Genomic DNA, 19,492 nt, shown 5'->3' with positions numbered 1-19,492 from the left:
TCGGTATCGGCGTTTAAAAATCATAATCAGTCGACCTCTAGTGCATATTGTTTGCATACAAGATGTGTGTGTCCCTAGCAGTGCTTCCTCCATTACAGAACCCTCCTAACCTTCATCTAACCCTCCTGCAGCCCTTACAGAACCCTCCTAACCTTCCTCTAACCCTCCTGCAGCCCTTACATAACCCTCCTAACCTTCATCTAACCTTCCTGCAGCCCTTACATAACCCTCCTAACCTTCATCTAACCCTCCTGCAGCCCTTACAGAACCCTCCTGGGCCTAACATAGGAGCTCAATCAGATTAGAGCTAATGTTATGATATCAGTAGCCTGCTCCAGGTGACCCCACTGGCCTGGACAAAGAAAGCCAGGAGAGGGGCTCTGATCTGGGATAGGGGAGGCTGGGAGGGAGGCTCCTCTGGATGGGGAGAAGAGGGGTGGGTAAGGGAGATGGGGGTTTATGGCAGGGGAGAGAAGAGGAGCAGGGGAGGGGGCTCAGGAAGGCTTTGTGAGGTTTTCTAGGAAGACAGGGGGGAGGGAGAGGAGAAGGGAGAGGAGGATGGGGAAGGAGGGAGAAGAGGAGGGAGAGGAGGAGGGAGATTAGGGAGAGGAGAGGGGAGAAGAGGGGGAAGGAGGGAGAGGAGGAGGGGGAGGAGGATGGGGAAGGAGGGAGAAGAGGAGGGAGATGAGGGAGAGGAGAAGAGGGGGAAGGAGGGAGAGGAGGAGGGGGAGGGAGAGGAGGAGGGAGAGGGGGAGGAGGTAAAGGAGGAGGGAGATGAGGAGGGAGACGAGGATGGAGAGGGGGAGGGAAAGGAGGAGGGAGATGAGGGAGAGGAGCGGGGAGAGGAGGGAGAGGAAGAGGGAGAGGAGGGAGAGGAGGAGGGAGAGAGGGAGAGAGATGAGGGAGAGGAGGGAGATGGGACTTATGCCAAGGTCATGTTCCCTAGACCCAGACAGACTCATGTAGGAAGAAGAGAAGGAGAAAGTGAGGGAAAGGATAAATAGATATGGAAAAGGAGAGGGGAGAGGGGGAGAGATGGCGAGGGAGAGAGGGAAAGGTAGAGAGATTGAGACTCCAGATCTACTTTGGTTTTGATCTGTGGGCTGAGCCGGGGACCACTGAGGATTCCCTTACAGCACAGTGGATCACTGAGGATTCCCTTACAGCACAGTGGATCACTGAGGATTCCCTTACAGCACAGTGGATCACTGAGGATTCCCTTACAGCACAGTGGATCACTGAGGATTACTTTACAGCACAGTGGATCACTGAGGATTCCCTTACAGCACAGTGGATCACTGAGGATTCCCTTACAGCACAGTGGATCACTGAGGATTCCCTTACAGCATAGTGGATCACTGAGGATTCCCTTACAGCATAGTGGATCACTGAGGATTCCCTTACAGCATAGTGGATCACTGAGGATTCCCTTACAGCACAGTGGATCACTGAGGATTACTTTACAGCACAGCGGATCACTGAGGATTACCTTACAGAACAGTGGATCACTGAGGATTACCTTACAGAACAGTGGATCACTGAGGATTACTTTACAGCACAGTGGATAACCAGCCCAAACTAACTCCATATGACATATGACATACCAAAAATAATGTCTCTATACACACTCTACACCCGTTCACACACACTCCCTCTCTCCTCTCATACACAACCTACACACAGAAACACACACACTCCCTCTCCCCTCTCATACACAACCTACACACAGAAACACACACACACTCCCTCTCCCCTCTCATACACAACCTACACACAGAAACACACACACACTCCCTCTCCCCTCTCAGACACAACCAGGTCTCATAGTTTTACTTTGAAATTTGACGTATTATGGATGAACGTCAATTATTTGACTCATTAAATCTGCGTGGCTACAGGTTTAACACAGAAACGACTCAAAAGGTTAAATGTATTAATTCAGAGTGGTTAAGGTCAGGATCTATGGTTTGGGGAAGGCTTAAAACAACAGAATTAAAAACAACACGCTGTTTCCATCAAGTTTCATCCAGTATTCTGTCTCTTCGCCTCCGAGCATTATGAGTTGACACCATTGCAGGTCAATAGTTTTTATTATTTTGGTGCCGAGGAAAGACATATATCGACGTTCCTTTTTTTCAAACATCCAAAATCGAAGTCTATTTCTAGTGGTCAGCCTACACACACACACACACACACACACACACACACACACACACACACACACACACACACACACACACCCTGTCCCTCTCCCCCCTCCCACACACACACACCCTGTCCCTCTCCCCCCTCCCACACACACACACACACACACACACACACACACACACACACACACACACACACACACACACACACACACACACACACACACACCCCTCTACCTCTCCCCTGATACATTCAGCCTACACACAGCTGCTCCAGTGTTTAGAATGAAGGTTGGACTGAAAGCACACAGCAAATTCCCCCCAGACAGACAATTCCCCCATCACTCACTCTAGCTCCCTCTCCCTCTCATGCAAAATGGGGGCGTAGGCCAAACTTCTGTAGGCCAGACACACACACAAATCCACACACAGACGGAGGCAAATGTGGGACACACACACACACCCCAGCCATGTACACGCACACACAGAGCCCCCTCTCACGCCAAAACACACACCCCTTCTCCAAAACATTTCCCCTCTGCACAGCCCGCTCCCTAATCTACACACACACGCCTTCTCCAAAACATTTCCCCTCTGCACAGCCCGCTCCCTAATCTACACACACACGCCTTCTCCAAAACATTTCCCCTCTGCACAGCCCGCTCCCTAATCTACACACACAGAGCCCTCTCTGGCCACCTCTACATCTCTCATGGGTATTCCCTCTAACCTCACAGTTCAAATCACAAAGACAAACATTTTCAGTGAGGGCACTGCACGCGACCCTGCAGAAATAGGCCATTGTGGCCGACTGTCTTTGTGGGTAATGGTATTGTTCTGCAAGCTGCGTTGTTATGGCATATAAGCAATATTTTCCCCTTATATGGACAGATCCTAGATCAGCATTCCTACTCTGAGAAAGGATGTGGATACAGGCCCAGGTCTCTTTCAAACTTCAGAAGACTGAAAATAAAGGTTAAATAAACATGAATAACATAAATAACGTCTATAATTCAGTTTTAGATAGGAGATCAGATGAATAAACGTGAATAATGTGTAAGACGCCAGACGTTGTGTTTTACGATGTGTTTAGGTGCTCCCGAGTGGCGCAGCGGGTCTAAGGCACTGCATCTCAGTGCTAGAGGCGTCACTACAGATCCTGGTTCAGTTCCAGGCTGTATCACAACCGGCCGTGATTGAAAGTCCCATAGGGCGGCGCACAATTGGCCCAGCGTCGTCCGGGTTAGGGATTGGCCCGGGGGGTTGGCCGTCATTGTAAAATAAGAATTTGTTTTTTTAACTGACTTGCCTAGTTAAATAAACATTAAAAAAAGGTTAAATAAAAATGTATAAAATGATGATTAAATATACTGATTCATGCTATTCTTCAGAGACAGCAGCAGCTCTATCAGACAGGCTGTTATCTCCTGGTTAATGTAACTACATCCCTCTGGAGAACATGTATGTCTGTTTTATGACAACATGTGCTTCCCTAATCCCAGACACAACAGGCTCAAACACAACATCATTCCAGACCTCCTGTTCAATGTCAGGTAGTTAAATTGGTAATAACTCAACTCATTCTGACAGAGCCTTACTCATTGGTAATTACATGGTAATAACTCAACTCATTCTGACAGAGCCTTACTCATTGGTAATTACATGGTAATAACTCAACTCATTCTGACAGAGAATAGCCTTACTCATTGGTAATTACATGGTAATAACTCAACTCATTCTGACAGAGCCTTACTCATTGGTAATTACATGGTAATAACTCAACTCATTCTGAAAGAGAACAGCCTTACTCATTGGTAATTACATGGTAATAACTCAACTCATTCTGACAGAGAATAGCCTTACTCATTGGTAATTACATGGTAATAACTCAACTCATTCTGAAAGAGAATAGCCTTACTCATTGGTAATTACATGGTAATAACTCAACTCATTCTGACAGAGAATAGCCTTACTCATTGGTAATTACATGGTAATAACTCAACTCATTCTGAAAGAGAATAGCCTTACTCATTGGTAATTACATGGTAATAACTCAACTCATTCTGACAGAGCCTTACTCATTGGTAATTACATGGTAATAACTCAACTCATTCTGACAGAGAATAGCCTTACTCATTGGTAATTACATGGTAATAACTCAACTCATTCTGACAGAGCCTTACTCATTGGTAATTACATGGTAATAACTCAACTCATTCTGAAAGAGAATAGCCTTACTCATTGGTAATTACATGGTAATAACTCAACTCATTCTGACAGAGCCTTACTCATTGGTAATTACATGGTAATAACTCAACTCATTCTGAAAGAGAATAGCCTTACTCATTGGTAATTACATGGTAATAACTCAACTCATTCTGACAGAGAATAGCCTTACTCATTGGTAATTACATGGTAATAACTCAACTCATTCTGACAGAGCCGTACTCATTGGTAATTACGTGGTAATAACTCAACTCATTCTGACAGAGCCTTACTCATTGGTAATTACATGGTAATAACTCAACTCATTCTGAAAGAGAATAGCCTTACTCATTGGTAATTACATGGTAATAACTCAACTCATTCTGAAAGAGAATAGCCTTACTCATTGGTAATTACATGGTAATAACTCAACTCATTCTGAAAGAGAATAGCCTTACTCATTGGTAATTACATGGTAATAACTCAACTCATTCTGACAGAGAATAGCCTTACTCATTGGTAATTACATGGTAATAACTCAACTCATTCTGAAAGAGAATAGCCTTACTCATTGGTAATTACATGGTAATAACTCAACTCATTCTGACAGAGCCGTACTCATTGGTAATTACGTGGTAATAACTCAACTCATTCTGACAGAGCCTTACTCATTGGTAATTACATGGTAATAACTCAACTCATTCTGACAGAGAATAGCCTTACTCATTGGTAATTACATGGTAATAACTCAACTCATTCTGACAGAGCCTTACTCATTGGTAATTACATGGTAATAACTCAACTCATTCTGAAAGAGCCTTACTCATTGGTAATTACATGGTAATAACTCAACTCATTCTGACAGAGAATAGCCTTACTCATTGGTAATTACATGGTAATAACTCAACTCATTCTGACAGAGCCTTACTCATTGGTAATTACATGGTAATAACTCAACTCATTCTGAAAGAGCCTTACTCATTGGTAATTACATGGTAATAACTCAACTCATTCTGAAAGAGAATAGCCTTACTCATTGGTAATTACGTGGTAATAACTCAACTCATTCTGACAGAGAATAGCCTTACTCATTGGTAATTACATGGTAATAACTCAACTCATTCTGACAGAGCCTTACTCATTGGTAATTACATGGTAATAACTCAACTCATTCTGACAGAGAATAGCCTTACTCATTGGTAATTACATGGTAATAACTCAACTCATTCTGACAGAGAATAGCCTTACTCATTGGTAATTACATGGTAATAACTCAACTCATTCTGACAGAGAATAGCCTTACTCATTGGTAATTACATGGTAATAACTCAACTCATTCTGACAGAGAATAGCCTTACTCATTGGTAATTACATGGTAATAACTCAACTCATTCTGACAGAGAATAGCCTTACTCATTGTTAATTACGTGGTAATAACTCAACTCATTCTGACAGAGCCTTACTCATTGGTAATTACATGGTAATAACTCAACTCATTCTGAAAGAGCCTTACTCATTGGTAATTACATGGTAATAACTCAACTCATTCTGAAAGAGAATAGCCTTACTCATTGGTAATTACGTGGTAATAACTCAACTCATTCTGACAGAGAATAGCCTTACTCATTGGTAATTACATGGTAATAACTCAACTCATTCTGACAGAGCCTTACTCATTGGTAATTACATGGTAATAACTCAACTCATTCTGAAAGAGCCTTACTCATTGGTAATTACGTGGTAATAACTCAACTCATTCTGACAGAGAATAGCCTTACTCATTGGTAATTACGTGGTAATAACTCAACTCATTCTGACAGAGAATAGCCTTACTCATTGGTAATTACATGGTAATAACTCAACTCATTCTGACAGAGCCTTACTCATTGGTAATTACATGGTAATAACTCAACTCATTCTGACAGAGAATAGCCTTACTCATTGGTAATTACATGGTAATAACTCAACTCATTCTGACAGAGCCGTACTCATTGGTAATTACATGGTAATAACTCAACTCATTCTGACAGAGCCTTACTCATTGGTAATTACATGGTAATAACTCAACTCATTCTGACAGAGCCTTACTCATTGGTAATTACGTGGTAATAACTCAACTTACGCTTCAACGTCTTATTAAAATGCTTAGACTAAATACATAGGAGAAGATCCAGTCCACTGCTGTTGTACTAAGTCATCATCGGACACTACTCATCGTCCTGTTCCACTACAGACCATTCCCTGGGACAGACTGTCTTATTATACTAATGTAGGTTGGGACCAATGGGACATATGTCTCTGTAATAGGAGGAGTTGGCTCTGTTCTTGTGACCCCCCTGTTGTTTTGGAGGGATCCTCCGTGGCTGTGTGTGTGTGTGTGTTTAGGGGAGAAGGGGGGGTCTTGGTGAGCAGATGGGGCATTCCCCCTCTATCTTGCGCTCTCTCTCTCTCTCTCTCTCTCTCTCTCTTCAAATAAATTCAAAGGGCTTTATTGGCATGGAAAACATATGCCAAAGCAAGTGAAATAAACTCAGCAAAAAAAGAAACGTCCTCTCACTGTCAACTGCTTTTATTTTCAACAAACTTAACATGCGTAAATATTTGTATTAACATAACAAGATTCAACAACTGAGACATAAACTGAACAAGTTCCACAGACATGTGACTAACAGAAATGGAATAATGTATCCCTGAACAAAGGGGGGTCAAAACCAAAGTAACAGTCAGTATCTGGTGTGGCCACCGCTGCATTAAGTACTGCAGCGCATCTCCTCCTCATGGACGGCACCAGATTTGCCAGTTCTTGCTGTGAGATGTTACCCCCACTCCTCCACCAAGGCACCTGCAAGTTCCCGGACATTTCTGGGGGGAATGGCCCTAGCCCTCACCCTCCGATCCAACAGGTCCCAGGCGTGGTCAATGGGATTGAGATCCGGGCTCTTCGCTGGCCATGGCAGAACACTGACATTCCTGTCTTGCAGGAAATCAGGCACAGAACGAGCAGTATGGCTGGTGGCATTGTCATGCTGGAGGGTCATGTCAGGATGAGCCTGCAGGAAGGGTACCACATGAGGGAGGAGGATGTCTTCCCTGTAACGCACAGCGTTGAGATTGCCTGCAATGACAACAAGCTCAGTCCGATGATGCTGTGACACACCGCCCCAGACCATGACGGACCCTCCACCTCCAAATCGATCCCGCTCCAGAGTACAGATCCCGCTCATTCCTTCGACGATAAATGTGAATCCGACAATCACCCCTGGTGGAACAAAATCGCAACTTGTCAGTGAAGAGCACTTTTTGCCAGTCCTGTCTGGTCCAGGGATGGTGGGTTTGTGCCCATAGGTGACATTGTTGCCGGTGATGTCTGGTGAGGACCTGCCTACAAGCCCTCAGTCCAGCCTCTCTCAGCCTATTGCGGGCAGTCTGAGCACTGATGGAGGGATTGTGCATTCCTGGTGTAACTCAGGCAGTTGTTGTTGCCATCCTGTACCTGTCCCGCAGGTGTGATGTTCGGATGTACCGATCCTGTGCAGCTGTTGTTACACTTGGTCTGCAACTACGAGGACAAGCAGCTGTCCATCCTGTCTCCCTGTAGTGCTGTCTTAGGCGTCTCACAGTACGGACATTGCAGTGTATTGCCCTGGCCACATCTGCAGTCCTCATGCCTCCTTCCAGCATGCCAAAGGCACATTCCCGCAGATGAGCAGGGACCCTGGGCATCTTTCTTTTGGTGTTTTTCAGAATCAGTAGAAAGGCTTCTTTAGTGTCCTACGTTTTCATAACTGTGACCTTAATTGCCTACAGTCTGTAAGCTGTTAGTGTCTTAAAACCTGTTGGGGCTAGGGGGCAGTATTTGCATGGCCAGATAAAAAACATACCCGATTTAATCTGGTTACTACTCCTGCCCAGAAACTAGAATATGCATATAATTAGTAGATTTGGATAGAAAACACTCTAACGTTTCGAAAACTGTTTGAATGGTGTCTGTGAGTATAACAGAACTCATATGGCAGGCCAAAACCTGAGAAGATTCCATACAGGAAGTGCCCTGTCTGACAATTTGTTGTCCTTCTGTTGCATCTCTATCGAAAATACAGCATCTGTGCTGTAACGTGACACTTTCTAAGGCTCCCATTGGCTCTCTAAAGCCGGCAGAAAGTGGAATGGGGTGTCTGCTGTCTCTGGGCAAAGTACAACAGCTCTGTTTGTGAGTGGTCAGCCTGGGGACAGTGACACTGAGATGCGCGTTCATGAGAATTCTCAATTTTTTTCTTTCAGCCTTTGAATGAATACAACGTTGCCCGGTTGGAATATTATCGCTATTTTACAAGAAAAATGGCATAAAATTTGATTTTAAACAGCATCTGACATGCTTCTAAATACGGTAATGGAATATTTTGATTTTTTTTGTCACGAAATGCGCTCGCGCGTCACCCTTCGGATAGTGACCTGAACGCATGAACAAAACGGCGCTATTTGAATATAACTATGGATTATTTGCAACCAAAACAACATTTGTTGTTGAAGTAGAAGTCCTGGGAGTGCATTCTGACGAAGAACAGCAAAGGTAATCAAATTTTTCTAATAGTAAATCTGAGTTTAGGTTGTCCCAAACTTCGTGGGTGTCAAAATAGCTAGCCTGTGATGGCCGAGCTATGTACTCAGAATATTTCAAAATGTGCTTTCGCCAAAAAGCTATTTGAAAATCTGACACCGCGATAAAGGAGTTCTGTATCTATAATTCTTAAAATAATTGTTATGTATTTTGTGAGCGTTTATCGTGAGTAATTTAGAAAATTCACCGGAAGTTTTCGGTGGGTATGCTTGTTCTGAACGTCACATGCTAATGTAAAAAGCTGGTTTTTGATATAAATATGAACTTGATTGAACAGACATGCATGTATTGTATAACATAATGTCCTAGGAGTGTCATCTGATGAAGATCATCAAAGGTTAGTGCTGCGTTTAGCTGTGGTTTTAGTTTTTGTAACATATATGCTTGCTTTGAAAATGGCTGTGTGATTATTTTTGGCAGGGTACTCTCCTGACATAATCTAATGTTTTGCTTTCGCTGTAAAGCCTTTTTGAAATCGGACAATGTGGTTAGATTAACGAGAGTCTTGTCTTTAAAATGGTGTAAAATAGTCATATGTTTGAGAAATTGAAGTTATAGCATTTTTGAGGTATTTGTATTTCGCGCCACGCGATTCCACTGGCTGTTGACTAGGGTGGGACGGAAACGTGAAGTTAGTTGGATTTTTACGAATTATCTTTAAAAGACAGGGTCCTGAAAAAGGGACATTTCTTTTTTGCTGAGTTTAGATAATAAACAAAAGTTAAATAAACAATTAGAAATGAACACTAAACAAAACATTTAAAGGAATAGAGACATTTCACATGTAATATTACGGCTACATACAGTCTCTCTCTCCCTCACTCCCTCCCTCTCTCCTGTCCCATACCACCCATCCTCTCTCTATCAGGTTCTTCTCTCAACAGACAGATGGGCCCAGGAGGATCAGCCGGGTCACCCGTGATACCAGTCAGTATCCGACGACCTTCACCCATGTCTGAGAACGTCGGGAGATGACGTGGAAACCGGCCACTAGGGGCAACACAACAGTGAGCTCTGTTACCTTCAAGTAGATTTGGGTTTTACAGGGTGTTGTGGATGGTGGATGGGCGTAAGCATCTGCTTCTGGTTCCAAAGGTTGATGACTAACCTTAAGAATTCAGAGTTGATGCCTAAACTTAATCCTGACCTTAAAACATTTGAAGTTAATGCCTAAACTTAACCTTGAACACTTTGAAATTTGATGTTTGGAACAACTTTGAAATTTGACGTTTGGAACACTCTTAGAATCATATAAAAATTGTTTTATTTTATGTAGAGAACAGGATACAAGCCACCCACTGTCTCAAACCAGGAAGAAGGCCAGAATAGCTCCTATCAACAGGACACACATATGCACCCTTCTCATCTGTCCATCTCCTAAGCACGGATTGTAAGTATATACATGGCACAGGAGGTTGGTGGCACCTTAATTGGTGAGAATGGGCTTGTGGTAATGACTGGAGCGGAATTCGTGAAATGGTATCAAATATATCAGACACATGGTTTCCATGTGGTTAATGCCATTCCATTTGCCCGTTCCGGACATTATTTGAGCTGTCAGCAGCCTCCTGTGATAAATACATTCCCTCTTGTTAAAGCTGCAATATGCCACTGAGTTATAGATCTGTCATTCTCATTGAAAGCAAGTCTAAGACGCGGTAGATCTGTTCTATGTGCGCAATTTCTATGCTTCCCATTATTACGTTTCATTTTTTTTGCGTCTTTTACTTTCGGTTTTGTACACCAGCCTCAAAACATTTGAAAATACAATATTTTCGGGTTATGGAAAATATCTTTCCCAGCGGTTTAGATGGTACAATGATTCTCTACAATGTACTAGCTTGTTTAGTCACATTAAACTGAAATTACAAATGGCAGTACGATTTCTGCATAGTGCATACAAAAATACAAAAAAAGTGTTTTATTTTATGCAGAGATCAGGAGACCAAAGCCATGGATAACGAACCTCCCACTGTCCCAAACCAGGAAGAAGGCCAGAATAGCTCTTATCAATAGAACAGGGCTGTTGTTACCGGCTAAGTGCAAACCCAACACCTCTCATAGAATCCAAACAGTCAGATGGAAACCACTCAACCTAATGCGATAAGGCTCCAGCACCAAGAGGATATATTCTAATATCTGATTTATAGATATATATAATGTGCCTTCGGAAAGTATTCAGACCCTTTGACTTTTTCCACATTTTGTTAGGTTACACCCTTATTCTAAAATGGATTACATTGTTTTTATTTTCCCCATCAATCTACACACATCACCCCATAATGACATATCAAAAACAGGGGTTTAGAAATTGTTGCTCACTTATAAATAAATATAAAAAATGAAATATCATATTTACATAAGTATTCAGACTCTTTACTCAGTATTTTGTTGAAGCACTGTTGGCAGAGATTACAGCCTTGAGTCTTCTTGAGGCTGTAAAGCTTGGCACACCTGTATTTGGGGAGTTTCTCCCATTCTTCTCTGCAGATCCTCTCAAGCTCTGTCAGGTTGGATGGGGAGCGTTTCTGTGTGCTTAGGGTCGTTGTCCTGTTGGAAGTGAACCTTCGTCCCAGTCTGAGGTCCTGTGCGCTCTGGAGCAGGTTTTCATCAAGGATCTCTCTGTACTTTGCTCCCTTCATATTTCCCTTGATCCTGACTAGTCCCTACTGCTGAAAAATATCCCCACAGCATAATGCTGCCACCACCATGCTTCACTGTAGGGATGGTGCCAGGTTTCCTCTAGACGTGACGCTTGGCATTAAGGCCAAAGAATTCAGTCTTGGTTTTAATCAGACCAGAGAATCTTGTTTCTCATGGTCTGAGTCCTTTAGGTACCTTTTAGCAAACTCCAAGCGGGCTGTCATGTGCCTTTTACTGAGGAGTGGCTTCTGTCTGGCCACTCTACCATAAAGTCCTGATTGGTGGAGTGCTGCAGAGATGGTTGTCCTTCTGGAAGGGTCTCCCATCTCCACAGAGGAACTCTAGAGCTCTGTCAGAGTGACCATTGGGTTCTTGGTCAACTCCCTCACCAAGGCCGTTCTCTTCTGATTGCTCAGTTTGGCCGGGCGGACAGCTGTAGGAAGAGTCTTGGTGGTTCCAAACTTCTTCCATTTAAGAATGATGGAGGCCACTGTGTTCTTGGGGACCTTCAATGTTGCAGAAAAGTTTTGGTACCCTTCCCCAGATATGTTCCTCGACACAATCCTGTCTCGGAGCTCTACGGACAATTCCTTCGACCTCATGGCTTGGTTTTTGCTCTGACATGCACTGTCAACTGTGGGACCTTATATAGACAGGTGTGTGCCTTTCCAAATCATGTCCAATCAATTGAATTTACCACAGGTGGACTCCAATCAAGTTGTAGAAACATCTCAAGGAGGATCAATGGAAACACGATGCACCTGAGCTCAATTTTGAGTCTCATAGCAAAGGGTCTGAATACTTATGTAAATTCTAAAAACCTGTTTTCGCTTTGTCATTATGGGGTATTTGGTGTAGATTGCTGAGTATTTTTATTTATTTAATCCATTTTAGAATAAGGCTGTAACGTAACAAGGGGTCTGAATACTTTCCGAAGGCGCTGTATATATATATCACTGTATGTCAAACCAGGCTCTCTCTTTCCCTCTGACACAATGCAAACAAAAGGTACTTCCTGCTGTAACTGAATTCCCTGAAATAGTTAATAATAGGCCTACGATATAGACAGGTTAATAATATGATATAGACAGACTGGGACAGGTTAATAATACGATATAGACAGACTGGGACAGGTTAATAATATGATATAGACAGGCTGGGACAGGTTAATAATATGATATAGACAGGCTGGGACAGGTTAATAATATGATATAGACAGGCTGGGACATGTTAAATAATATGATATAGACAGACTGGGACAGGTTAATAATATGATATAGACAGGCTGGGACATGTTAAATAATATGATATAGACAGACTGGGACAGGTTAATAATATGATATAGACAGGCTGGGACATGTTAAATAATATGATATAGACAGACTGGGACAGGTTAATAATATGATACAGACAGACTGGGCTACGGACTGGGACAGGTTAAATAATGCGATATAGACAGACTAGGCTACGGACTGGGACAGGTTAAATAATACGATACAGACAGACTGGACTATAGTCTGGGACAGGTTAAATAATACGATACAGACAGACTGGGCTACAGTCTGGGACAGGTTAAATAATACGATATAAACAGACTGGAATACAGTCTGTTCACTGACCAGCTACTCCATTGAATGGTAACAGCCAAGAGACTGTGAGTGGCTGTCACGTCCTGACCAGTAAAAGGGGTGTTTGTTATTGTAGTTTGGTCAGGGCGTGGCAGGGGGTGTTTGTTATTGTAGTTTGGTCAGGGCGTGGCAGGGGGTGTTTGTTATTGTAGTTTGGTCAGGGCGTGGCAGGGGGTGTTTGTTTAGAGTGTTTCGGGGTTTTTGGTTTATGTTCTATATTTTCTATTTCTATGTGTTTATCTAGTTTTTCTATTTCTATGTTGGGGTTTTGGAACGACCTCCAATTAGAGGTAGCTGATTGTCATTGCCTCTAATTGGAGGCCATATTTAAGTGGGTTAGTTTTCTCTTGTGTTTTGTGGGTGGTTGTTTCTGGGTTAGTCTGTGCACCTTACTGGACTGTTTTCGTCGTTTGTTTTGTGTAAGTGTTTTGTTTTTCCTTCAATAAAAGAAGATGTTCACTATACCCGCTGCAGTTTGGTCCACTACCTACAACGAAGCTCGTGACAGTGGCATCCTAAGGAACTAGGTATCTTGTGTAACTGAATGCATATTTCAGCCTATATCCGGACACAAACATGTTGACTGCACTGTGTCTGGTTGCTCTGCTCTGCTGTTAGTGAAGGACCATCTGTTAGACCAAACAACATAGCTTATTCAGTGAAGACCTGGAATGCAGCCTGTTTTCATGACTACCACTCCAACAATAAGCTGTGTCATAACTCTGTGCCAGACCCCTTCACTACATTCCACAGCAAATGTGGGTAAATATCTCCTGATAGTCTGTGTCCACCAGGGAGAGTCTGATTGTGTCCACCAGGGAGAGTCTGATTGTGTCCCAAATGGCTCCCTGTTCCATAAATAGAGTGTCAAAAGTAGTGCACTATATAGGGAATAGGGTTCCATTTGGGACAGAGACGTACACCAGCCTGTCTGTGAATAGAGCCATGTCACTTCTCACAGACAGATAGAGCTGTAAGGCCTTTCCACAGACACAAGGTTATATTCAGCCAGCAGTGACTACAGGAGGACAACAATGACTACAGGAGATCAGCAATGACTACAGGAGGATAACAATGACTACAGGAGATCAGCAATGACTACAGGAGATCAGCAATGACTACAGGAGATCAGCAATGACTACAGGAGATCAGCAATGACGAGAGAAGAGTCCAAAACAGTGTTGACAATATTGACACACACAGTCAGACGTGTTATTCATCACATTACACAACTAGGCCTATACGCGGATCCTAGAAAGCGATCCCTCACTGATGACACTGACTGTAAATACTGTAGTTTCCCCGTCGCCGACACGGCTTATGCCCGCTCAGCCTGATCGGACCACTCGCTCTGTAAATTTGTAGCAGACAGTAAAAAGCTGTCCGATGCATACTCAAATAATAGCCTGTCATTTTTGCAACACTTGTGAGTGTCTATCAGGGTACTATATATGTGTTTCAGTGGGAAAATAAACCCAGATTACACCTCTTTGAGTGATGGGCAGACTGTGGCTGTCTCTCAATAAGCGAGCGCACCAGAAGCGCTTGTTGGTTGACATTAATTCCAAGTAATAAAACGGACCAGGACAATGGAATAGTAAACGTGAAAGATCAAGAAACACTTATTCTAAGGTTCTTAGTCTATACATAGAGCCGATTATGGAACAACTTTTGAAAAAGAAAAAGAAACTTGACTTGTCCACGCAGCGTAAATCGGAGCGCTGAAGAACATTGTCGTTTCATGCATAGACAAATATTTTCTTAAAAGCGTCCGCGTGATATGCTTTGTACACCGAAAACATTCGTGTAGAACCCAATAAATACGAACAAAACGAGGCATTTTTGTCCTAACGTGCACAGTGTGATATGTTTATAAACATCATATAACATCAAAATAGCAAATTGCATTATTCCACTCAATTTGTTGTCCTTTTCTACTTTATTGAACGCAACCATTGCATGCCAGCGAAAACGTTTTCTTGGTATAGAATATAGCATTTTGAGAATTACTTACGATTTGAGAGGATTCTGAATGACAGTCGCCATTTTGCTGCTAGACAGTAAGCAAATATTCCAAATCTCGGAGCTGTTTGGGACCCTATGAAAAAAACAACCAGTAAGGTTTTAGGCGACCTGCTCCTTAACCAATACAATACCAGGATGCAGGAGTAAAGGCGTGGTTTATGAGAAAACTGTCAAAAGCGTTTCATAAAGACGATGAGCCAAGGCTACACACTGTACAACTTTATATTGCACACATGCAAATCATTACAGTGTACTAGTCAGTATAAGTCATTTGCATAGTGTAGGCATATCCTCGGGCATATGAAACAGATATAGCAAGGAGCGGCTGCATTTTCTAACAGGGAAAAGAAAAGCGTTGCCAGTGGTCCTGTGTTCCTTTGTGCCTGTCCCAAAACAGACCATCTTTATTTTCTCAGCATATCAAATCAAATCAAATGTTATTGGTCACATACACATGGTTAGCAGATGTTATTGCGAGTGTAGCGAAATGCTTATATGGAGACTCTTCTTCATTCAGTGGCATTTAGCAAAACAAATAGAATGGCACTAGAAGATATATATAATATTATGTAGCAGTAGTAAAACACATTAACATGAGATATATTTAGATGTATATATTGTAGAAGCATTAGTTACACATGAAGGTTTGCTTACACAGGAAATTGAAAACAAAGCAATGGCTCTATCTAGAATGTAAACAAATCACAACTACTGTCACACTACAGACAAACAAATTCATCTTTTCCACTCTCTGTTACAATGTTCAGTTCATGAGAATGATCTTAAAAATGTTAGATTTCCTTTTAGAGGGGAAAGTGATTGAAAGCACACGCATCCAATCGTAAAGCCGCAAAGAGGGCTATTATTGTCAGCGATAAACCAATGAGATTTGGCTGGCGGGTGTTAAATTGGTCACATGGATGCAGCATTGTAACAAGTAGAGGAACTTTGTGTCAAGCTCCTACAATCAATCAAATGTAGTTATAAAAGCTCTTCTTACATCAACTGATGTCACAAAGTGCTGTACAGAAAACCGTTTGGTGAACCACACCTGGTCTGACTGTATCAGAGACGTTTGGTGAACAACACCTGGTCTGACTGTATCAGAGACGTTTGGTGAACAACACCTGGTCTGACTTGGACAAGCTCCAGGGCCTAATACCTAGTGGTAGGCTTTAGATCAGCAGGCTAACACAGTCTAGTGCCACACAGGCTGGGCTCAAACCCAGATACACTCCTATCACTTTGTTATTGTTTTTGGAAGTTATCACAACATGCATTTGGATCCACCGTGTCCTTGCCTTGCATGTCCACCTTGTCCTCTCCTTGCATGTCCACCTTGTCTTCTCCTTGCATGTCCACCTTGTCCTCTCCTTGCATGTCCACATTGTCCTCTCTTTGCCCTCCCCATTGCATGTCCACCTTGTCCTCTCCTTGCATGTCCACATTGTCCTCTCTTTGCCCTCCCCATTGCATGTCCACCTTGTCCTCTCCTTGCATGTCCACCTTGTCCTCTCCTTGCATGTCCACCTTGTCTTCTCCTTGCATGTCCACCTTGTCCTCTCCTTGCATGTCCACATTGTCCTCTCTTTGCCCTCCCCATTGCATGTCCTCTCCTTGCATGTCCACATTGTCCTCTCTTTGCCCTCCCCATTGCATGTCCACCTTGCCCTCCCCATTGCATGTCCACCTTGCCCTCCCCATTGCATGTCCACCTTGCCCTCCCCATTGCATGTCCACCTTGCCCTCCCCATTGCATGTCCACCTTGCCCTCCCCATTGCATGTCCACCTTGCCCTCCCCATTGCATGTCCACCTTGCCCTCCCCATTGCATGTCCACCTTGCCCTCCCCATTGCATGTCCACCTTGCCCTCCCCATTGCATGTCCACCTTGTCCTCTCCTTGCATGTCCACCTTGCCCTCCCCATTGCATGTCCACCTTGTCCTCTCCTTGCATGTCCACCTTGCCCTCCCCATTGCATGTCCACCTTGTCCTTTTTTCCTTTCTTCCTCCCCTCTTCCCTTCTTAGTTCCTTCCGTCTCCAGAGTTGCCAGGGTTCTACTTTGACGCTGAGAAGAAGCGTTACTGTAACCCTCTGCCCAGAGAGCTGCTGCAGGAGAGAGAGCAGGAGAAACACAGGGCCAGGATGACCTATGAGGAGGAGAGGCCTAAGGTACACTGGGTTTCACTTCACAGCGACAATCAGCAGTTGAAATAATTACAAAGCGTTTCCCCGCCCCTGTTTTGGTGAAAACAGGGGCTTGCAATTGTCAATTAGGCTATTAGAATATTTTTTACGTTGTCACAATTACAAACATTCAAACACTCAAACAGGACAGTTTTATATCAATCTCTTCATTCAAAGACTCAATCATGGACACTCTTACTGACAGTTGTGGCTGCTTTGCATGATGTATTGTTGTCTCTACCTTCTTGCCCTTTGTGCTGTTGTCTGTGCCCAATAATGTTTGTACCATGTTTTGTGCTGCTGCTTCCGCCGTGTTGTGCTGCTGCCATATTGTGCTGCTACCATGTTGTTGTCATGTTGTGTTGCTACCATGTTGTTGTCATGTTGTGCTGCTACCATGTTGTGTTGCTACCATGCTGTGTTGTCATGAGTTGCTGTCTTGCTATTTTGTTGTCTTAGGTCTCTCTTTATGTAGTGTTGTGATGTCTATCTTGTCATGATGTGTGTTTTGTCCTCTCTCTCTCTATATATATTTGATTACGTTCTCCCCTCGGGTGTAGCTCGTCTGAGGAGGAGACGTAAATGCCTGGGCCTAAATACACATGGTAAACCAGATGAAAGGAGAAGACATGTGGGGTGTAATGAGTGAAAACAACCAGACCACAACCAGAACTCAATGTTAGCCCTCAGGGGATGTTTAGTCAAGTAATTAAATAAACAATATAAAACACCCATAAATAATCAGTAAGAAACAAAAAAACAACCAGGGAAGGTAAGAGAAGGGAATGTTTGGGACCGGGGTCCAAGTAATGAAAATAAACAAAAGGTCCCTCCTCTTCTACACACCTAAACCTTCCAAACACAATCTAAACCCTAACCCACTGTCCTACCTGGTTCCAAGAAAATACAAGGGTGACCCCCCCCCCGGCTAACCTAGTGTATAAAACAATGGGTTAGGGTGGAGGTAGGGTGGAGTACATCAGGAGGACAGGCTGAAACACAAGCAAAGATAAATTAAATCAACAAATGATCAACTAGCCAAAAAACAAGTCTCTGTCTGTCTGTCTGTCTGTCTGTCTGTCTGTCTGTCTGTCTGTCTGTCTGTCTGTCTGTCTGTCTGTCTGTCTGTCTGTCTGTCTGTCTGTCTGTCTGTCTGTCTGTCTGTCTGTCTGTCTGTCTGTCTCGTCTCTCTCTCTTCTCTCTCTTCTCTCTCTCTCTCTCTCTCTCTCTCTCTCTCTCTCTCTCTCTCTCTCTCTCTCTCTCTCTCTCTCTCTCTCTCTCTCTCTCTCTCTCTCTCTCTCTCTCTCTCTCTCTCTCTCTCTCTCTCTCTCTCTCTCTCTCTCTCTCTCTCTCTCTCTCTCTCTCTCTCTCTCTCTCTCTCTCTCTCTCTCTCTCTCTCTCTCTCTCTCTCTCTCTCTCTCTCTCTCTCTCTCTCTCTCTCTCTCTCTCTCTCTCTCTCTCTCTCTCTCTCTCTCTCTCTCTCTCTCTCTCTCTCTCTCTCTCTCTCTCTCTCTCTCTCTCTCTCTCTCTCTCTCTCTCTCTCTCTCTCTCTCTCTCTCTCAGGACTCCGGACCGAAGCCACGCCCACCATCGTCAGCCCAACTCGGTACACCTGTAATGCCTAGGACACAAACACACTAACATGGAAAAATGGGGAGCAAGAAAAACGTGACACGTAACACACATACATATATATATATATATATTACATACATACATACACACAGTTGAAGTCGGAAGTTTACATACACCTTAGCCAAATATATTTAAACTCAGTTTTTCACAATTCCTAACATTTAATCCTAGTAAAAATTCCCTGTCTTAGGTCAGTTAGGATCACCACTTTATTTTAAGAATGTGAAATGTCAGAATAATAGTAGAGAGAATTATTTATTTCAGCTTTTTGTTTCTTTCTTCCCATTCCCAGTGGGTCAGAAGTTTACATACACTCAATTAGTATTTGGTAGCATTGCCTTTAAATTGTTTAACTTGGGTCAAACGTTTTGGGTAGCCTTCCACAAGCTTCCCACAATAAGT

General features: G+C 43.2%; 2 protein-coding genes across 4 annotated transcripts in view; both read right to left on the bottom strand.

The window, feature by feature from the left end:
* dpf3 (double PHD fingers 3) overlaps positions 1-15,435 on the bottom strand; it is a 56,022-nt gene extending 40,587 nt beyond the window's left edge. For both annotated transcript variants that reach the window (XM_029701819.1, XM_029701872.1), the window contains exon 1: positions 15,256-15,435. In XM_029701819.1, coding sequence (XP_029557679.1) covers positions 15,256-15,287 — 32 coding nt within the window. In that variant the 5' untranslated portion in view covers positions 15,288-15,435. The remainder of the gene's footprint in view (positions 1-15,255) is intronic.
* A 198-nt stretch (positions 15,436-15,633) lies between these two features.
* Positions 15,634-17,235, bottom strand: LOC115155203 (spore wall protein 2). 2 transcript variants are annotated; one of them, XM_029701882.1, is made up of 2 exons: positions 17,200-17,235; positions 15,634-16,889 (listed from the first exon to the last, which is right to left on the bottom strand). In XM_029701882.1, the coding sequence occupies exons 1-2, from the start codon at positions 17,221-17,223 to the stop codon at positions 16,515-16,517; spliced, it is 399 nt and encodes a 132-aa protein (XP_029557742.1). In that variant the 5' UTR covers positions 17,224-17,235; the 3' UTR covers positions 15,634-16,514. The 2 variants fall into 2 exon arrangements, with proteins under 2 accessions (XP_029557742.1, XP_029557773.1); XM_029701913.1 differs by having other exon boundaries at positions 15,634-16,874; positions 17,200-17,227.
* Between the last annotated feature and the right edge of the window lie 2,257 nt (positions 17,236-19,492).

Source organism: Salmo trutta, chromosome 1, assembly GCF_901001165.1.
Source record: "Salmo trutta chromosome 1, fSalTru1.1, whole genome shotgun sequence".
NCBI lineage: Eukaryota > Metazoa > Chordata > Actinopteri > Salmoniformes > Salmonidae > Salmo > Salmo trutta.
Note: the sequence above shows the minus strand (reverse complement) of the source record. Positions and strands in the feature narration are given on the sequence as shown.

What these genes read in the sequence shown, in the direction of transcription:
- LOC115155203 (XM_029701882.1), bottom strand. Translation starts at nt 17,223, where the DNA reads ATGCAAGGAGAGGACAAGGTGGAC. An exon ending in AAGGAGAGGACAAGGTGGAC is followed by an intron (nt 16,890 to 17,199) that starts ATGCAATGGGGA and finishes GACAATGTGGAC; the next exon opens with ATGCAAGGAGAGGACATGCA.